General features: G+C 41.6%; 1 protein-coding gene across 3 annotated transcripts in view; it reads left to right on the top strand.

The window, feature by feature from the left end:
- Window positions 1–8,303, top strand: part of LOC146808927 (interferon-inducible GTPase 5-like) — a 65,262-nt gene extending 56,959 nt beyond the window's left edge. For all 3 annotated transcript variants that reach the window (XM_085615728.1, XM_085615730.1, XM_085615729.1), the window contains exon 2: window positions 4,844–8,303. In XM_085615728.1, coding sequence (XP_085471854.1) covers window positions 4,844–6,083 — 1,240 coding nt within the window. In that variant the 3' untranslated portion in view covers window positions 6,084–8,303. The remainder of the gene's footprint in view (window positions 1–4,843) is intronic.
- The last annotated feature ends 13,876 nt before the right edge of the window (window positions 8,304–22,179 follow it).

Below are 22,179 nucleotides of genomic sequence, written 5' to 3' on the forward strand. Positions count from 1 at the left end.
GTGCAGGAAACCCGGGGGGTCCGGCCAGAACCGGCGGCTGTTGTTGAGCGGGTCCCCAGTGTAATTCGCTGATTTCCTTCCAGTGTAATTCGTCAACCTGGAGCCACAACGCATCAGCGCCCCCACACTGTCTTTATTTCTTACAGGGGGCTTTCTTATTTCCACTTCCAGGTTGGCCCAAACAAAGCCCCGTTTTAAATTGCCACTGCCTCTCCTTTTGTTAAGCATCATCCTGGCGTGGGGCTGTCTGAACCCTAATACCTCGATGCACATGCAATTAAAAAGAACACAGGCCCACAGCTCGATGCACATGCAATTAAAAAGAACACAGGCCCACAGCTCGATGCACATGCAATTAAAAAGAACACAGGCACACAGCTCGATGCACATGCAATTAAAAAGAACACAGGCACACAGCTCGATGCACATGCAATTAAAAAGAACACAGGCACACAGCTTATCACTTCACAAGTATTTGAGAGAAACTGTAATTTGGAGGCAAGCTTTTGACTTTGTTCAGGCTTTGTATATGGGAAATATGCATGCACTGTAAGATGTCGGGTGTGTCAGTATGACTAATAAATACACAAATAAGGATATAAATAGCACTTTATAATTTTTTCACTTAAATTCTTTTATAGATTCCCTCATCCCGATGTAGGGTGTTAGAGATCTTCACATCACACGCACACATTATAAAGAGACAATAAATCAATTTACAGGAAATTTTACCTAAGACTAAGAGCATTACAAGGTGTAAGAGTCACTTTTCATATGATGTGCGTTGGGGTACAACTCCTGTTTTAGTGCGGTCAGGCCTATTAGGATGAATGTGGGCCTTCACTTAAAACAACAGTAGTTGACAATTGTAGAGCAAGCGAAGGAGGAGATACTGGTGAACGCGTCGCTTGCCGTAAAGATACCCTATTTAAGCGGCCTGTTGGGCTTCATTCGGGGACAAGCGGAGAGTAGTCCACTCCGACTGTGGCAGAAGAAAGTAAAAATTAAGTTACTGAGAAATAGTTGGTGGCGGCAAGCGAATCTGATAATAGCACAGCAACCTTTCTCTGACAATAGCATGGCATTTACAACATTATTTCATTACCACGCTTACTGGGTCCTTAAATATACCTAAAAGAATGTATAATTTCCTTATCAAAAGAGTGTAATCAAGAAATGATTATAACTTATGAGCATCTATCATATCAAGCACAATATTTTGATATCAGTATCATAATGTTTTGCTTTCCATGGTCTTTTTTCTATTATTGCAGTTACAGGTACTACTGACCAGTAACCATCCAGAGTTCTAACCGTCTCACTGTGAAGAAGGGTAAGTGCATTACTTATCCCTCACGTTACGAACGGTCATGTGCACCTATCTGGTCCTGAAGAAAGCCCCCAGACCCGATTGGGCAACAAAGGGGCTGAAACATGTCGACCACAGATCTTTTTTTTAAAAACAGGTGCTTTAGAATAGTAGCCCTTCTATCCACGCACCACCTTTTCTTTTTCACTTACCCCACCTCCTACAAGAATAAAACAATATTGAGGATTGGAGGTATTTTTAATTTCACTTGAACACCTACTCACTATTTCTGATCACTACTGAAATTACCAGTTGGTCTACCTCTAGGTGGAGGAAAGCACAATAAAGACCCCATGATGATGCTTTTAACGTATTATCTGAAGCGGAGAATCAAGATGTATCGCTCCGACGTTTTCTGACATGAATGAAGGATTTTTTGATGATAAGGTGAAAAAAACAGGATACGTGATCTATTCCCATTTTGATTATGTGCCTATTGAATGGAATCCGAATGGATCTCAGCTTCTCTCTCCCCCTATTGATTACGTGACTGCCAACCTGACCCACCTTGGGAATTGATATTTATTCCTTCTTGTAGCAATGGTGGGGAAGATCTCTTAACCCTTCGTTAGCTTTTTCCAGCTTCTGGGTGGTCTAGCTGCTTCATTAAGGGTTCTCTCAGACACAGCAACTCTCAGAGTATTTCCTCCTACAGTGAAGAATCATTCAGTCGGATGCGTGCTGTCTCAATACCATGCTCATGGAACACTTGCGGCGTAGCGATCTCCGGGCTATCGGCCTTGTATATCCATAAAGGAGAAACAAAAGCCACATTCCTTCCAATAAGTTTAGAAATTTACTGGAACCCAAAGACAGCTAAATGCACAACCTGGTATCTGGAAGGGAACTCAACAAGAGTAACTGGATGCCCCCCCTGCAGCCCTCTAGTCTCCATCTGAATGTTCACTCACTTTGTTTAGGGAAGTGGGTGTCAGTCTCATTGCCTGAGTACCAACCGGTGTCATCAGAGGATATTGGCACATACTTAACCATATATATTCGGATTGTCTCTCTCCTGATGCTCTAAAGCTGGGACCTCATTAGTCCACTCAGTCACCACCACAATCCCCCTCCACAACCATTCATCACATATAAAAAATTGACCTGTAAGCACGTCACGTCAAACTCTCCCAAAGGACCCATGTCGGACAATATTTCACCACAAAGCTCCTCAGAAAAGGTTCTTTCACTGGCGGTGTGGACAATGCTTCGGAGTTTGCTCTCAGCGTGGCTCATACATGCATGACGTCTAATGCCTCTAAGAGCTTTCCGATGTTGCAGTTCACAGAAATACTCCTTACGGGTCCATTTCTGGTTTAATGCGACTAAAAATGATTCACACAAAATGTCTTGATAATTTCCTCAGCTCCGTGACCCCATAATAATAATAAATAGTGAGATTTAAATTTTATTCTTCCCCTTATGGCCCATCCTCCGTTTGAGCCTAAAATGTGGTGCTTTTGTGATTTTTTTTTTTTTTTTTTTTTTTTTTTTTCTTTTTTTTCCTCGTGCGCTTCCTTTCAAGTGGTTGTCACCTTTAATGTACTTCTGGTGACTTTCTCTCAGGCCTGTGTATGGTCTTTCACGTATGGGTGAACACCATGGGTTTATGTTTGGATGGAAGGTACTTACACTCACCTTGCATGGTAATGTATATCCTGTACAGGGAGGTACTTGGTCTATACTTTGGACTTTTGGCATAATCCTCCTGAGCTGTCGTTTTTTGTCCTGAAATGTCCCAGCATGGATTTCTGATGTTCCATTGATCACGGCCAGCCTGGCCACGGATGTCGCTGGGGTAGTGCTCACAGTGGGATGGTTATGGAGATGTTCCCTGTCTTCTTTGTTTTTTGTTCAAGCATGTGTTCTGAGAAGGACTTGTCGCAAACACAGTGTGCACTTGTTGCCAAAATGCATGTTTTTCTACGAAATACGAATTTATCTTGTTCGCGTACATTGAGCCCTATATATATTTCCTTGCAGAAATGTTGGGTTCTTCTTTCCCCGATCTCCCGAATGAGATCTTTTCTGCTTTTCCCATCTGTTGGTTGTGCCCCGAGGAAGGTGGTTTTCCATCCCGGTGTTCACCGAAACGCGCGTCCGCGCCACAGGGATTGGAAAGGGAACCAGAAGACCACATGTTATGTATATTAAAAAAGGAGTTTTTTCGTTTCTGACCCATATGTATTTGTATATATATATATCAGTTAACGCTCATAGATGCATGCAGGCATCACAACGAGAAAGGGACACTCCAATACGCTGATTCTGCTAGTCAAAATTTCGTTTTTTTATTTTTAAATATTAGCGGTGCAAAGCGGTCATTACGCGTTTCGGCCAATGCAAATTTGTATTTGTTATTGAAAGATTCATGTGTTTATGATATCAGCTACAATGTAGAGAAACACATTCTGTGGTGTAATGTAATCTGGTTTCAGTACATTCAATTATTTCTAATTTATTTAGTTTGTGTGCGGTCAAATGAATGAAGTTTGATTGATACAAGAGTGTATGTATATGTAGTGCTTTTAGTAAGAGTGGGATGTCGGGCGACTATGTTAAATAAAAGGATTTTGGTTTTGTATGTACTCTCGCTAAATGAAAGCTATTGTTTCGAATGTAATGTTGTAGAAGAGGAACTGTTATTGTGAACTCTTCCGATACTGTCAGAAAGAAATATTTAATAAATTCTGTTTTGTCCATTTGTGGGCTCAAGACTAGATGATATTGAATGTAAATTGAGGATTTTTCCCAGTGTCTTGTATTATGTGAGTTGGCAGGTGGTATAAACTTTTGCAGCTGGCCTTCCACAGAAACCTTGTGGTTTCATCAATTCCAGATTTTAACAACATACAAGCTCTTCTCTGCCTTCCTGTTTCCCAATTGCTCATGCTGCAAGGGCTGAGGAAACGAGCCTCCATTTCCTATTTCGAAATGCATATTATACCCATCTACCCTACGTCCAGCTACTGTACTTTATAGATTGTTCATCTATTGAGGAGTAATTGGGTATCCCACCGAGCTGTTAATAAATGGCTACGGACCGAGTTTGTGTATTTGATCTTAAAAGATAAATGTAAGCGTCTTCCTAGATAATTTTACAGCATTAAATTGATGCTTACTCACATGGGCATTCGTCTGAACCCCCGTCCCATCCCCCAAAGGTTTTTAGGTCGTACAGAATTGTCTTCCTGAATGAATTAAGCCCCAGGAGATGCACACGTTGAATACAATTTGAAAAACAATGATGACCCTACCTCCTGAACCCAATTAAGGGAGAGTATTGGAAAATGGGTGATTAAATGGGGTGGGGGTATTGCAGAAATAGAAGAGGGATTTTGCGAGAAAGAAGGCACAGAGTGAAGTAGAGACTGAACGATGGAAGTAGGTCCAACCTGCCTTTGCATGACCCCATGCATTAACCTGAATTAACTACTATGTGTTTTTAAATTGTTTTTTTGTGACCTTTTTCAGATCTACAATGTCCGCCATACAAGTTCGGGAGGAGGACCTTCTCGAAATGAGCGCTGTGCTCAAGTCCAGCGTCGTGCTTGAGGTCACTAAACAGGTGCAGTCCCTGATGACGTCGCTGGAAGCCACCACTCTGGATATTGCAGTCGTAGGTGAATCTGGTGCAGGCAAATCCACTTTCGTCAATGCTATGCGTGGCCTTGGGGATGACGATGTTGGAGCTGCCCAAACTGGGGTCACAGAGACCACCACAGTGCCGATCGCATACCAGCACCCAAAGCTGACAACTGTTCGCCTTTGGGACCTCCCAGGCATTGGGACTTCCAACTTCCAAGCAGACCGGTACCTAGACCTGGTAAACTTTCAGAGGTATGATTTCTTTATTATCGTTGCCTCAGAACGATTCAGGGAGAACCACATCAGGCTAGCTTGCAGCATCCGGGCAACGAAGAAGCACTTCTACTTTGTCCGTACCAAGGTTGATCTGGATGTGAATGCCTGCAGGAGACGCAGAAAGACGCAGTTCAGTGAGGAGAAGGTCCTCAATGAGATTCGTGCTGAATGCACACGATGCTTAGAAAAAGAAGGCAAGGGCCATCCCAAAGTGTTCCTGCTCTCTAGCTTCGAGCTGCACAAGTATGACTTCCAGAAGCTGCAGAACACCCTCGAGCAGGATCTCGATGAGCAGAAGAGGCACGCCTTGCTTCTGTCTTTTCCAAACACCAACAAAGAGATCATTAGCAAGAAGAAGCGCTCCTTACAGAGGCAGATCTGGAAGAAAGCCATACTGTCTTTCTTCACATCATCCATGCCATCCAAACCAGTGCACCTTAACATGCCTATGCTCATGGAGACCATAGCATCCTACAAGGAGGCCTTTGGACTGGACGATGAGTCCCTTGGCTCTTTGGCATCCAAAGTTAACAAATCCCCCCACAGCCTCAGAAATGAGATCATCAGTCCTGTGGGGAGAGGCATGAATGAAGATTCTGTGAAAGCTGCATTACGTATGGCGGCTGTAGCAGGCCACACAGCTTCCAACCTAATCGAGAAGCGGGTCTCCGTCGTTGGCAACCTCGTGGCTGGAGCAATCTCTTTTGTGGCTGTCTACTTTCTTCTCCTCAGTTCCTTGGACAACCTTGCCAAAGATGCTCAAAAGGTCCTGGAGAGGGCTTTCTGCTCCGAGGAGGAAGAAAGGGTGGAGGCCTACCAGCGACTAGACCCAGGATTTCTGTATGACTGATAGCTGCCGCAGAGTTTGAGATGTTGCTCTTCATGAACCCGTAAAAAGGCTGAATGCAAGGCAGATGTCCACTGTCTGTTGAAAAGGAGCTTTGTTCTGTCTGGTTTAAATGCAGCCTCTTTAGAAGGACCCTAAATTGTTTCAGCGCTGAATGGTGTACCACACCCACAAAAAGGTATCGCCTTCTGTTTTTTGTTTTGAATAAAGTCGAAAAATGTGTTGGGACACAGCAGTGAAATTTTTAAGACTCTGAATTAGGGTGCAGTGTTATCGACTGTCAAAAATATCAGTTTTGCTTCTGCCAACACCCTGGACACATTTTCTTGGAAATTATGTAGTCTGAAACCTCCATGCATGCAGCTACGCCATTGTGTTGTGTGAAATTGATTGGACCTTTCAAGTCTCAAAACATCAATGCATGTTCTATTCCTCCCTCTGATTGTGGAGCTCTAACGTTTTTTAAACCAGCATAGTGGGTTCCGCTCTAGCAAAGGGCTGCTTCCCATTATTATGCTGTGGTTGCTGCTGTTGACTTTGGTCTCACCATCTTGTGTTAGCTGATTGCGTTCAAGTAAATCTTGTACTATCCAAAGCATATGCTTTTGACAGAATATCATGTGCAGCATCAGAGCTTAGAAGTTAACAATTCTAAACCTGAAGTTGACGGTGTTGTCCACAAGTGCCACAGCCATGCCAGATTTTCAGAATTTCCACAGAAGATACATTTATATACATTTAATCAAACTATGAATAAGTGATATAGGTTATGTTGAAATTCTGAGAAAGATTCGGGTTTCACATTGATCTTGACAATTGACGTTCTCTACGTCAAGTTCAGTCACCCGCTTAGTAATGTCTTTTGCCTCTACCACTGTCTAAGGACATGCCACTGGCATTCTCTAAATGCCAGAACCACTGGATTTGCCCTTAACCCATTCTGATAATGGAAGCCTACCCTAAACAACCTATGGTGGCTGTACGTGGCACCCTGATAATCACCAAATGAACGAAATCGGGTAGAAAAATCCATGCAGACTTTGAAAGAAAAAAACCCTGCAACTAGACTTAGCAGCCCTAGACCTAGGCATGGTGGGATTGCCTGGAGACAGCTGCAACACATGCAGCTTTCCCAACCAAGAAACAAGTCAGGAAGGTGGCACCCCATTTGTGCTCTCCTTCAAGTCTCTGGTAATTCAGTTTGACGCCCAGAACATTTTGCATGCACGGTTTGTCTGATCCAGACACACCTTACCATTGAGTATTTCTTCAGAAGGACTGTCCCAGGCCATTACACCAAGATGTGCATCCGAAAATGTAACAAACTGAAGAAATCACAAAAGTCTGTAACCACATCTGTAGGACATCCACCCTGATCTAGAGGGAAGCAAGAAGTCTGCTACTGCTGCGGAAAACAATGCACAACCGAATCTAGGAAGATCTCAGAATTCTCTTGGCACCGCTGAATGCTGTTTGTCTTGAATTAGGAAGTGTTCTTAAATGTTTGCTAAAGTAAAAGAGGACATTTCTAAATCTCTGTTAGTCGACCTGTTTCGACTTCTCAATGTTGGCAGTTATGAGTGTGTGATAGTATTTAAGCTATACACTGCAGGTACTGAAACTCCTCGCTAGTCTGGCCTTCTTTCTGTTAATGTCTGTAGAATCATGTTTGTGGTAGGGGATTTTCGGTGGGTGGATGGAGGCTCCGACCACATTGCCAGAACACTGTGGGCTGCCCTCCCATGTACTTGTACACTGTGTGTTTGTCTTGTCTCTAGCAATCATTTGATCCAGTCATGTTTAGAAAATTGCTTCCCTGTCATTCTAATATCTATACAACGATTTCAACTGAAATGCGCCTAAATTAAATATATATGTAATATTTTCTATGTAGACATATTTTTTCTGTCTACATATTTTTGTATGTTCGAGTTGGGTTTGGGGTTATCATGCCCATATTGGAGATAGTGGAACAAAGCGTTATTGATTCTGCTGAACAAACTTCAGTAGAGGGGACCCAGACTGAAATGGCATGTCTCATGCAACTGAAATGAATTTTGCTCACTAAAGTGGGATTTGGAGGGCAAAATAATGTTTTTACAATAGTGCTTATTTTATTAAATGAAGGTTGTTTTCGAGAGAGTGAGATAGTAACAGCACTGTAGAACAAAGAAGAATATTTTATCTCTTTATTTTAATAATCAATAAAGGATTTATTCAAAATGGCTTGGGTACGGTTTTGCTTTATGTGGCCTGTGTTATTCTCATGCGTTATACAGGCCTACTTCGCTTTGATAATTTTCCAAATTGTAGTATAGCCATTGACCACCGTACAAATATACATTTGGGTAAAATTCAAATTAATGGTAATGTTGGATAAAATCCAAGGTCCCCACCCCAAAAATAAAATTGTAAAAAAAAAATTATTTTTTAAAAGAACAGAAGGCAACACATTTTTAAAATGCAATTTACTCAAGTGGTGCAGAATCGACACATTGATATCAGGTTGCGTAAGCGTCATAACTTATAAGTGACATGTAGAAAACCCACCAGGACTTAGATGTATCTTGCCCAGTCTTTATTTTGTTATGTAAACACATTTATTGGGTTTTCTGCCACTCATACTCACAGCACATCAGTATAGCCCCACATTCATTTATGCACTCTCTCCCAAGACACTAAATGACCAGCTCAGCAATATCCAGTCAATCGGCAGTGTAGTTTAATAACTCGATTTCAGTGACCTACTACAAGGGTAGCTGTTAGGGAAATGCTTGCACCCTCCCAGGAGCAAATGAATGAAACTCATCAGACACAGCAGGTTGCTCAGAAACAGAGTGAAATTTATTTAATGGTACCAATGCATGCATCATTGCTGATCAGCAAGGAAGAAGTCAGGTCCCCCGCCTTAGGGGCTCTCAGACTGCTTCTTCCCATTGTGACTGGTTTCTGGGTGTTATATGCATTTTTAGTAATGCCATGTCAGCGGAACTAGAATAAGGCACCAAGCCAAATAGGGCTAACAGGGATGTGCAAGATCTGCACCATGCCAATTATAAACAGCTAGATATGGGCAGACCAAGAAAGGCCGGCTCGGCCCTGTGTAAGCATATTATACAACCAGATAAGGAAACTATCATTAAGTCAGGACAAGCAAAGTGACTTCTAAGGTGGTTCAGAATAGCTATTGAAGCTTGTCCAGGCAAGGGCAGATAGGAAGTCCTTGGAGCTCTGGGGCTCATGTTAGTGTGATATATCTAAGCGTGATATCGTTGTAGTGCATACATATGAATTTAAATGGATATATATATATTTTTTTTTTCAACAATCCTCCCTTTAGGATACTCCTATCCTTCATTAGTATAAAACCAAAATATATACCTATATATAGGAAACATAGTTACATATCTTTGGATGGCATTACACATTGTTTGCATAAAATGCATATATTGTCACATTGATACATCCTGAAGAGATAATTATTTTAACATAAACCCAATGATATTCTAGTATTCAATTCATACTACTTCCTGTGTGCATAATTATATCAGCAGGCTGGCGTGATACCGGCAGCATACTCGTAATTAAGTGTCCAACAAATATTGTTTGCTCTATGCAATGCATATGGCTATAGTGTCACTTTTGTCACTCAGTTCCCTGGCACTTTCTGCAAGTGTCAGTAATTTAAAGGCACGCACTGAGTGGTCATCTGCTTCTCCTCCTGGTCCGCAGTCATCTTGTTCAGGGGCGGTTTCACAGATTTGCCCTGTGTTGTCCTCTTCAGTATATTTTTCTGCAGGTGCAGACCATCACCTTTCTTCGAGACTGCGTCGTGTACTTCACTCAACAGCATCAGTTGATGTCGCGTCCCTCTCACACTTTATGATCGTAGAAATTGTCTGGTCTGTCCTCTCCTTGACTGTTGTGTTGCGCAGGTCCTCTGGTGACAGATGGTCATCAATTTCTAGTACAATCGTCTCAGGTGTTAGGGTGTTGCCCTGCATCTTATCCCCATAATCCATTTGTGCGTTAGTTCACCGTCTGCGTTCCAGTCCACCTAGAACTAAGAAAAACGGCTTTTATTTTTCTCACCATGACCATGTCTCCATAGTTGCTTTAGAAGTCTTTGCCCCTATTACAGGCAGTACTAATAGCAGAGCATCAGGCCATTTAGGCCTGTTTTATCCGTTGCCTTTAGTAATAATCTATGTTTTAAATTTTTTATTTTGGACCTCATCTTCTCCCTCTGGCCTCAATGTTGGGCAGTGGTATGGGGAATGCAGGTTATACCTTATTCACAAAAGCAACATCTTTTGCATAAGTGCAGTCAATAAGTGATCTCCTCTATCTCTATTTATGCCCTGGTGAACCCCCAACCTCGAGATGGCTTTCCTGAATCACTGCGCACCCATTGCTGCATCATTTTTCCCTGTTGGACACACCTCTATTCATTTTGAAAACGTATCCACCCACGCCAGCAAATATTCCAATCCATTCACTGGGCAGCAAAATGCATCTGTGCAATCATCCTCCCTTGTGCAATATCAGAGGGTCCCTGCTCAAGTCTTGTAAGGGAAAGGAACATACTGTGTGGGGCCACAGGCATCTCATCTAAACCTGGGCAAAGCACTACGCTATGCTCGCATAGTTTGCGAAGTTTGCGCTACTTCGCACTACGCGAATTGCACACAGCACAGTGCACACACGCATAGCGTAATGCAGCGGTCATTTTTTGCTTGCGGTCCTCAACGTCAAGTTGGCGACCGCGAGCAAGCAAAATGATATCACGGCAAGACTTTTTCCTCGTTCGCGATCAGCAACATCAATTTGCCGATTGCGAGCGTGGAAAATAAACCTCCCGGCGAGCTTCTCCACGCGGGGAGGTCAGGTTTCTCATTGCGAGTGGTCGCGTATGCTTGCGACCGCTCGCGATGAGAAACTACCAGTCCGCGTTGAGAAAGCTGCCGCTCGAGTAGAAATCTACTAGAGCGGCAGTAAACGACCGCTTGCACTGTGCAAGATGCAGTTTGCACTGATTGCACAGCGCCGGATGCTTGTCCGCACTGTGCAATCAGTGCGAACAGCATCTTGCACAGTGCACTACGCAGTTTGTGAAGCTACGCGTGGCTCGCGAAGTGCACTTTGCGTAGCTACTCGTAGCGCTACTTCGCAAACTACACCCAGGGTTAATCTCATCCTGGTATGCCCACACTCTCGTCATTATTCGGCTCACATCCATCATCAATCCTCCCTCTATGTTCCTCTGGTGTTGCAGACCATTGTGCTTCCTTTACATTAGCTTGCCTTAATGCTTTTAATCATTAGTCCCATCTGCTGTGTCAGCGATGGCATTACCTTTGGCTAACTTAGTATTAGCTCCTGTGTAGGCTTCACATTTTATTACCGCTATCCTGTTGTGTAATAGTTTCGATTTTAACAAGCTCCTTACTAAAGGACTATTTTCAATAAGGCACCCTGCTTCTGTTATGAATCCGCGATACTTCCACAGTTGGCCACAATTTAGAACTGCAAAGCATAATGTGAGTCAGTGTAAATGTTAATAGATTTTCCCTTGATTATTATTCATGCTTTTGCTACAGCATACAGCTCATCTTATTGGGTAGATGTTCCAAGTGACAGAGCTGCACTTCAGATATTGCTATAGCATACCCTGCTCTGTAATCAGTGTCTATCAGTCTGCCGAAGGAACCATAAGTGTACCACTGATATAGTCTGCCTTTCCTAATAGTGTCTAATCTTTGTGTGGTGCCGTTTTCTACAATCTTAACACCAACATACTTAAGGATCTCCTCTGTCTCTAAGAGAATGGATCTCATCAGAATAACTTATTGCAGGTAATACTGTGGCCAAATTAACAGGTGGGCATTTTATTATGATATTACAGTTAGACAACATGGTGCCATTATAACCTGTGTGCCTGCCAGCAGAAAAATGTTGTGTTGCTCCAGATGACAACAACAACTGTACCAAATGTGGCACCTAGACAATACAAGTGTAGTCCAACACAATGAGGGCCGTCCTCTCCATCATCACAGCTGCCGACCCCCAATCACTGCTGAAGGCAAAGTCACACAGTATTATCCCATAGGCCTTTCTTTTCCAGTTGTGTCAGCACACCATTGGCAACACCACATCATTTGCAATGTCATTTTGCTTTGAAACAGAGATGAAAAGGCAGTTTGTAGTCAGGCAGTCCCCATGATGGCGCAGTACACAATGTCTCTTTCAATTTCTTGAAACAGTTAGCAAATTCATTAGCCATAGGATCTGCATTCAGGGACCCATTGGTGGGAGTAGTTCATTATCCCCAGGAAGGATATCATTCCTTTCTTGGTGGGCAGGAGCTGAATGCCCTGAATCAATTTTATTCTGTTAGGTGGCATGCGGCTTGTACCTTGGAATATCTCATAACCCAGGTCAGTCACCTCGTTTTGGCAGCACTGGCATTTTGACAATGAGGCTTTGTGTCTTCTCTCCTGGTAGTACAGCAGAGCTACAGTGTCTTTTTTCATAGGCTTTCACAGGCCTCAAGTGATGAAGATGTCACAATGAGGTCATCAGCTTACTGCAAGACGATGCTACCACCTTCCTGGCATAGGTGGTCCAAGTCTCTCTTTAGTGCTTGCACATTGACCTTGGGACTCACAGTGAATGAAGTGTACTGGGTATCTTAGCATGAAGGCAAAGAGGCTTTCACCCTGTGGATGGACTTTAATGCCTAAACCCACTGAGGGGAGAAAAATATTCTGCCTCTACAGGTATAAATAATAATATAGTTCCGATGTCAGGCAACAGGCTCTAAGGGAACCACAGGTTCATAAGGCCATCACTTTATGGGTGGGGCATTTTTCCAAATCACTCAGTTCCCTAGTTCTAGAACCTTATTGTTACTGATCTGTACAGCCATTTCCCTTTCATATTTATCAAACTTCAGTCTAACATCATCATTTATCATCTCTCAACACATCCACAAGTGCGCTACAGGGGGTGCATACAACATTCATTACTGAAGCTGCAAGTGTCCTGTTCTAACCTATCTTTAGGTATTTATGAGTAAATTCCATTTATTCCAAAAATATACGGCTGCAAAATTTGTTTCCAGAGAGGCCATATTCATTCATATTAAAACTGTGAAATGTATCCCTTCATCTCCCACCTTAGTGGAAACATCTCCCACCTTTGTGGAAACATGAGATTCTCTTCGGGCGTGTCTGATACCTTCATCCTGAAACACTGGGCAACAATAACACTGATACCCTACTCTTATGTACCCTCGGGTATCTACGCTGCGCCCCTTGATAATTTTATTCAGTAGGATAAACCCCACCCTGCATATCTCCTACAAAGGTATTATTTCTCAAGAAAACTGTGATATCCCCATCTGCTCCCAACAGAATGTGCAACATTTCCTTTAGCTAATGTTACCTAAGACAGCTCTGTGGTGTCCAATCTAGTTCCAGGAAGGCTTAATCAAGGCCATAATTTCATTGTAACAACTATGTGAATTCTTCCATTTATTAAATGTAGTTAAATTACTAATGACGATATCCAGAATATCATTAGCATGAATTGAGCATTAATTTGATCATAAATGAGCAATTTGTAACTGCTATGATCTTTGTACATTACCGTTGGTGTGTTATTCTACAGTGTTATAATCAGGAAATTTTATTAATACAAAGGAATTAAGTTATTGTTAAACTACTCTTCAACATTACAAGCATGTACTATATATATATATATATTTTTTTTTTTCTATTTAGAACAAGTTGCACTTGAGGGTGCTTTTGCGTAACACGTGTTACAAGTTTTCTACACAAAGCATTTGCTGTAGCCCAAAATAGAAGCAAAACTGCTAAAAAGGAATATCTTCCCCGTTCAACCAGATACAGCCCGATTTATTGATTTATTTTTATTATTCCTACAAGGGCTATAGACTAATGTATAACTTGCATTTACACAATAAAAATGTACATGTATACATCAGGACCTGCTAACATTATGCTTTCATAGTCTAATGTAGGCCCTTAAAAGTTGAAATCACACACAATCGTTTTCTTTTTTTTGAAGATGCTCTAAAAGTTCTGACTTACTTTATTTCTTCAAACACTGCTTTTAGCTTGCACTAGAGAGCTTGTGCGTGTGACTCTCTGAGCTTGCACTAGAGAGCTTGTGCGTTTGACTCTGAAATCATTTAGATAAAATAAATGTTATCAGTTATCTGCAAACAACTCGTGTAAAATAAGGACTGGCACAGTAGCTAACGCCAAATTAAAAAAAATGCACAAAACCCCCTACGTCCACATTTTGCTTTCAGCAGTGCTAGTTAGTGGTAAATACAGAACTTGACCTCTGACACTTAAAATCCGTTGTCATAAATTCAAGTCCCTTGTCTGAGCAAGGTTATCCCCATGTGGCCATCACAATTCAAAGTAACTCTCCAGAAGCATGACTGAGGATGCCTCCATACTGATATTTTAAAGGTAGGATGTAACTTTTGCTGTTTTATTCTTTATTCCTGTGCAGTATGGCTCAAAAATTTAGAATGCTAAAATGCGTCTAGAAATCCTGTGCATAAAGGCTTGCAATGTAATTCACATGTCTGTACAGCTACTCTTTGCATAACTTTTAATAGCCTTTGAATTTGAGACTGCAGCTATTAGGCCAAACTAAAAATTATATGTTAAGTTTGTCACTAAGAGACAGTAATATTGGCGTTAGGTAAACTAATAATCGGCCTTTAAATTTAGTACACGACTAGACATAGACATTTAGACATAGAAATCTGAAAGCGCACTTTGCACATTTTGAGTTTTTTTACATTGCTATTTTTTTTTCCCCAGTAGTTATTAGACATTATAAAGATCATAAAAATGCAAAAACGATTTTAGTACATTGAATGTTAATAATATTTCACATGCAGTCGGTTCGGTTCAGTAAGCTTTATTCGGTTTGTGTAGCAACCATAAAAGCAACAAATATACATATACAGACCCTTAAATCCAATTACACAGATATAGTTTTAATTGATTGGTATATTAAAATCATTTAAAAACTATTAAAAAAACAATACTTTTTCTCGCATGAATTGATTTTAAAATAAATGTCGCAACAAAAAAACAATTCTCGGTCTCTCTTAGTGTAAACAATAGGCTCATAGCTGCATTGTTAGTTATAACGTTATATTTCTTGAACAGGGGTTTTAGATAGACAAGCCTATGGTTCAGCTATAGATCACATAAAAGTAGAAAGTGCATAGTGCTCTGTTTGGAATGCTCATCACATGGGCATGGAGGGACAGGCCGCATTTTCATTTCGGTGAACGCAACGAAGTGGTGGACAATACCCAATCTCATCCTTGTTATTACAAAACGATGAGAGGGTCTTGTAACTAGTGACAGATAGCTTTGGAAGCCATCGATATCTGTAATCAATTGGTAAAGCAGGTATGTGGTTTGTTTCCCCACGAGTCTTATCCTGCACTCCTTTTTATGGGCCAAAAATGTGTTCTTTATCTCCTGTTTAGACAGGCCTATCACATCGGTTGGGCTTTCCCGGATCATGAACATAAATAAATCTCTGTTAACATCTGCTATATATTTTAGCCAAGGGATCATAAAACAATTGTCTAATCGTAGGCAATCCTTGATAATTGATTGAGTGATTATTGTCTCCTCTTTAGACCAAATTGATCTCCAGAGCATTAGGGGTCTCAGAGCGGTCAGATCTGACAAGTAATTTAGCCCCACTTCACGATGGATAAGAGGATGCTGATGCAGGCAGGCATAAAAGCTTTTTTAATAAGGAATTTTCCTCTAATTGCAGTTCCTGATTGGTAATGTGGCCCCACACCCCTGCGCCCTATAATGCAATAGAGGCACATCTGGCTTTTTATAGATGTATGTCATGTCCTTGATACATCGGTCCCCCAGTTTGGATGCAAACCGGAAGACCCCATGCACACTTTTTGACATCTTTACCCGGACATTACACATTTCACATGACCATTTACCATTACCAGAAAAAGTTAGCCCCAGGTAACAGAAATTTTCAACAGTTTCCACCCTCGCCCCATCTATTAAAAAAGTTTCAATTTCCTGGGTTTTATACCACAAACCATTGTATATGTTTTGGCCTTATTAATTAGCAACTTCCTTCCAGTAATAAAATCTGCGAACCTATCTATTAATCACTGTAGGCCTACCGTAGTTCTAGATAAAAGCACAGCATCATCTGCATAAAGCAGAACCGGTACAGCCTGGCCCGCAGCTTGGGGTGCATCCGCCTGCACCAACTTAAGAACTGCGTCAACTTCGTTTATAAATAAAGTAGAAAGCAATGGTGCTAAGACGCAGCCTTGGCGGATGCCATGTTTGACCTTGAAATTGGGTGTACATTCGCCCTGTTGACCATACCAGACTCTAGTCGATAATTTCTCGTATAGCCTTGCAAGGAAATAAATAATGGGCTCCGGGTCACCAAGATTAAGTAAAACTGGCCAGAGTATAGCATGATCCACTAAATGAAGGCACTACTAAGATCAGCAAAGCATAAAAAGAGACTCCCTTGTTTAACACATGTATATTTACCCATTAAAAGCTCTAAATTAATACATTGTTCTATCGTACCCAGCCCCTTTCTAAAACCATACTGAGCCTGTGATAAAATCCCATTCTCCGCTACCTACTTTTCCAATCTTACTAATAAAACCCTACTCATCACCTTGTTTCCATCAGAGTGATCGCCTAAACTGGCATCCTTCTCCCTAATAAATGAATGTAAGACGGATGGATGTGTAGCCTTGAGTGTAAACGAAGGCATAATTACATTTGGCTTAACGATGTTAGGTATGCTTTCTCCAATTAACTTTACTCCTGCCGACCCGTCACCATCAAGTCTAACCTCCACGTTGGGTAGATGGGCAGTGCTCTGTCAATCATTATCTTCAAGTGTACTGAGGGATTGAATTCTATTAGATATAGGTAATGCATAAATATGGTTGCGCTGGCACTGCCGGTTTAGCTCTAAATGTCTCCTGGTCTCCTCCACTATTGGGTGCAGGCCTAAGGTGTCTATGAAAAAAGCCTAAAGGTAATAGGAATACATTGGGATCGTTATGTAATGGTACAACCGCTCTTTCCAGGGAGATCCTGGCCCAATTAGAGATCCTAAAATTGATGATCACACAATCACCTTGCAGTGTCTTTTCCAAGGGGCCAAACCAGTTTACTCTTCTGGTTAAGAGTATCTGGTCAGCGGAACCCACTAGGTAGCCACAGTTCTTATTTAACGAGTGCACCACTTTATTTTTTAAAGTATCCATTTCGTTTTGGCCAGGCTCAAGTTGGGGTACATTTACCAAAACTGCCACATATGGGCAGCATTCAGGAGGTAGGTTTATTGACATACCAGTTCTTCCCTCTGGGGCCCCCTTCTCCCTTAGTTTATTTGGGGTCTGAATTAACTCCGCCCTTTCAATCCTATCCCCTCTAGCAGGGCGGGATTGATTGATCATGGTTGCTCTCTGGTTAGGGCGGGTTGAGTCATGTTGGCACCTGTTTTGTTCACTAACGGTTTTCTACTTTGGCCCCCACAGCCCCTATTATCCCTATTATTGGTGCTTAAGGTACTAGTTAGCAGCGGTTATTCCTCATTGTAGTCGTTCATATGGTCCCCCTAGTGACCCATTCATATTCTCCCTTGGGTTTAATATACCGCTAAGTTTAACAGCTTCTCCATTGAGTTTGTCTAATTTGTCATGGAGTGATTTTAATGATGCTTCTAGCTTTTGGGTTAAAAGGGCAACAATATGATTAATTTGTATACCCGGCAGAGTCCCTTGATCAGGGGCTTCTTCCGGTTCATTGACAATTGAGTTCGATTGCGAACCTTTTTTGCTTTTATTAGTAGTCCCTGTTTTCACATGACTTTTTACAACCCCTTTTCCTTTTCGGGGTAGGTGAACCACTAGGTGAGTGCAGTCGGGGCATATCAGATAATGTATGTAAATCTGTATCAAGATTCCCTGTACTCACTGTTGTCGGGCGGTACCTTGTTGCTCATAACAGGTGACAACCTCTGCTTCATGCTGTTGGATCCCACAACCCAACCCAGCTGTTTCTTCCATCACCATGCTTGCACCTAGTGAGAGGCGGCGGTCCGCCCTATCTATTTCGACGATAATAGCGCTAACCGCCGTACTAAGTAGGAATCAATGGTGGTGCATGGGGGGTCAACTACAAGTTTATGTGATTTTTGTAGTTTGAGCTTCGACATCCTGATTATTGCTACTGTATCGCAGAGAACCGTGTCCTTAGAGTATAAGGTGCAGAGGGCAAAATGCAGAGTACAAGACGTGCAATGTGCAAAACTGCTAACTGCAAAAATGCAAAGTGCAAGAGATGTAAAGTGCAAAAAGTGCCAAAAAAGTGCAGAGTGCAAAGATAGGGGATTTCAACCCAGGTATAATAAAAAAGGGCTAGGTACGATTCAACAATATCCTAGGGGATTTTAGCTAAAAATCAATATAATCAGGATAAAAGACCAGTTAATATATGCTAATCACCAATAATTATTTACAAGCATTCAATGCACAAAATAAAATGTATAATATACTACACAAACCCTAGCTGAACCTTATCCCTGTCTTTCTTACAGGTTTAACCTAACTTAAAGTCATTAAGTGTCGCACAGTCTTTAGAAGGAGGAGAGGCACAACCAAATTAACAAGGATAAGTTATTTCGCTTATTAGCTCACCACCTTTCTGCTAATCAAAGTTATTGCAAGGAATTGCCTGACAGGAGTTCAATCCACTCTACGTTTAGTAAGGGTTCCAGCCGATATCCAACACCTGGGCCGCCGAGTCACAATAATAAAAACCAAATGGGGTGACCCTGCCCTGGCACGGACGGGCACAAACGGGCCCGCCCTTGGACCGGGCTTTGCCCCGGCGCGTCTCGCACTGCGGGAATGCCGGCAAGTTCATGTAGCGGCGCAGGGTGGGTGACGTCCCCTCCGGCGCAGTGCACAAACAGGAGCCTGTTGGGGGACCGAGTCCCACCCCAGCGGTGTTGCGGTCTAATTGTTCCTGGCTCCCCTGAAGCAGGTCAAAAGCGTGGATGGGCTCCCAAGCCGTGGCTGTACTAGTCCTTAGTCATTATTGAATAATATTCACTAACCTTTCATATTGCCTTTAAATGCATTTATTTATAACACCTACAAAACTTATTTTAAAACTAAGCACAGAAGCTTTAATGAAACATAGAAAGTTTGTTTTACCCTTTAGAAATAAGGTATTATTTACCATCAGAACCACAAATGTGCTTCTTTGGAAAGAAATAGTAGAGAAAGTCCTGGCTTTCATCCTTTTTCTTTTATCCAAAATAATGTAACTATATTTCTAACTTTCAAGACTAGTTGTCTTTAATCACGTGCTTTTATGTGCCACTTCATACTAACTTACAACCTAGCGCTGCTCCAAGTGTTTATTTGCAGCCTGTGTTTTGGTAGGCCCTGGCTTATTTATTTAGCTGTTTTCATGACCAGCAGATGTCCGCTTTCACCGTTTTGCAGGAGGGAAGTTCCTAAATTCTGTCTGTCAATAAATGACACCGGGCCCCTATGATGCTATCTGTTTCAAAAATAAAAATAAAGGTATATATTGGACTGCCATTTAAATTAGCCTGGGCGAAGCACTACGCTACGCTCGCGTAGTTTGCGAAGTTCGCGCTGCTTCGCACTACGCGAACTGCACGTAGCACAGTGCGAACACGCGTAGCGTAGTGCTGCGGTCATTTTTTGCTGGCTCACGGTCCTCAACGTCAAGTTGGCGACCGCGAGCAAGCAAAATGACATCCCGGCGAGACTTTTTCCTTGTTCGCGATCAGCAACTTCAAGTTGTCGATCGCGAGCATGGAAAATAAACCTCCCGGCGAGATTCCCAACGCGAGGAGGTCAGGTTTCCCATTGCGAGTGGTCGCGTATGCTCGCGACCGCTCGCGATGAGAAACTACCAGTTCGCGTTGAGAAAGCTGAAGCTCGAGTAAAAATCTACTCGAGCAGCAGAAAACTACAGCTCGCACTGTGCAAGATGCCATTTTCAATGATTGCACAGTGCCGGTTGCTTGTCCGCACTGTGCAATCATTGAAAACGACATCTGGCACAGTGCGAACAAGGTACTACGCAGTTCGCGAAGTGCTACGCGTAGCTCGAGTAGTGCGAACTTCACTTTGCGTAGCTTCGCGAAGTGCTACTTGGCGAACTACGCCCAGGCCTAATTTAAATACAAGTCTCCCAGCTGTCCAATATGACCGCATTGTGCTGTATTGTCATGTCCTCACAGATACACATAAAGGGCGATAAATCACTCATTACCTCTCTCTGGTCACACGTGCCCCTTTGGACAGACAGTTCTTGCTGGTGCTGGTAATGAGCTCAGTTTATTCGATTAAAGCCAGGCATTCCTAACCAGTCAAAATCTATTATTTGCAGTGTGATAAAAGGAGGACACTTTTTTTTGTTCAGCAGTTAACCTCTTCAGTTCAATTACTCAAATAATGTGAATGCTTTTAATATTTAATATCATGTATCTAAGAAGTCAAATCTATGCCACAATAATGATAAATTCAGCTTAGCTTTCTAATATTTGTATTAACAATTTTACATGGTGCATACACTATTGATATATTGAGTTTACTAGAAATTTAATTATAAAGTCTATGCCATTAGAGTGCTGCAACATTTTGCACAGGAGCCTTTTTGAAACCCTAGCCCTGTGTGCGCATTTTACTAATACTTTGACTTGGCATATGAAACTACTTTGCCAAGCTCTCAACTCCTATTTTTCTGCATACAAGTTACCCCTAAAGTAGATGCTAGTTAGCTGATAGGCAATACTAACAAAAGGTGGGGCATCTATTTTTAATTTTTGTTACGTCCTAGTTGTGTAAAACACACATTCGTTTTTCTTTGTGAGGCCTACTCTTTTCCTGTTTAGTGCCTTTTTCTAGGTAAAGTTAGTTTTAACATTACCATTTTAAAATATTATTATTTTTAGTATTATATAGCTCTAGCTTTACCCAAAGGTATCGGAGCACTTTATTTGTTGTGAGATAACGTATACAAGAGGTACATAAAACATGAACAACCCTGCATACATTAATCATGTACATAAACAAACACAAAATATCTTCTCTAAAACATAGGATAATGTATGCAAAGTCCATTCTCTTTGTAGATGGAATGCTTGGCATTTCTGCTTCGAGTTTTAATTCAAATTTTTACCATTCTGGGAATACAATAATTGAAGTTTCACACATCTATACTTTGTTACAGCTAAACTTTCCATAGTAGCGCGCAACTACTTAACATATTTTATATAATGTATATTCTTACCTTTATTTGCAGGGCTATTTGGGGATGATTTGTTTTGAACTTTTCTCTCCTGCCAGTTTTTAAACGGCTTTCTAGTGTGCTTACTATGATTTTCCTCTGCGATCCGTTCTTGTGAAATGTGCTTTTTACTCACAATGTTCACTTACACCCTGAAAGATAATTACAAAAGGTCTCCTACAAGGGAAAAATGGTTAAGTAGTGGATAGAGGTAGTGAAAAGAGGAAAATCAACTGTTATGGACCACTCAGACATCACATAAAACAATGTTGCTTCTCTAATGCAGTAATGCTCTATTTTTCATATAATTCAAAGAAACATTTCAAGTAAACATAGTGGCCCAGTACTGTTGAAGATCAATACATTAGTTAAATGCAGTCATTCATCCATGACATATTACGCATATTTCAAAATAATTTCTCTGTGTTCCAGTGCAACCCGCAAATCAGAAGCTCCACTCACTATATTCTGGGAGGGTTTCTTTTTCTGGGGAAAATCAATACCCCATCTTGGCACAGGCTATTCTGCAGTGGACCTTATAAGCCCACGAAGGGCTGCCACTTGTCAGTATTTACTGACATAAAGTAACTTAGTTACTTATCAGTCCCCTGTTTCACTACTTCTAATATGTGTAGGTACACCTCAATTCAATATTTAACTACTAACCATGTGTGGGGGTCTTAAAT

This window comes from Triturus cristatus, chromosome 7, assembly GCF_964204655.1.
Source record: "Triturus cristatus chromosome 7, aTriCri1.1, whole genome shotgun sequence".
Classification (NCBI taxonomy): domain Eukaryota; kingdom Metazoa; phylum Chordata; class Amphibia; order Caudata; family Salamandridae; genus Triturus; species Triturus cristatus.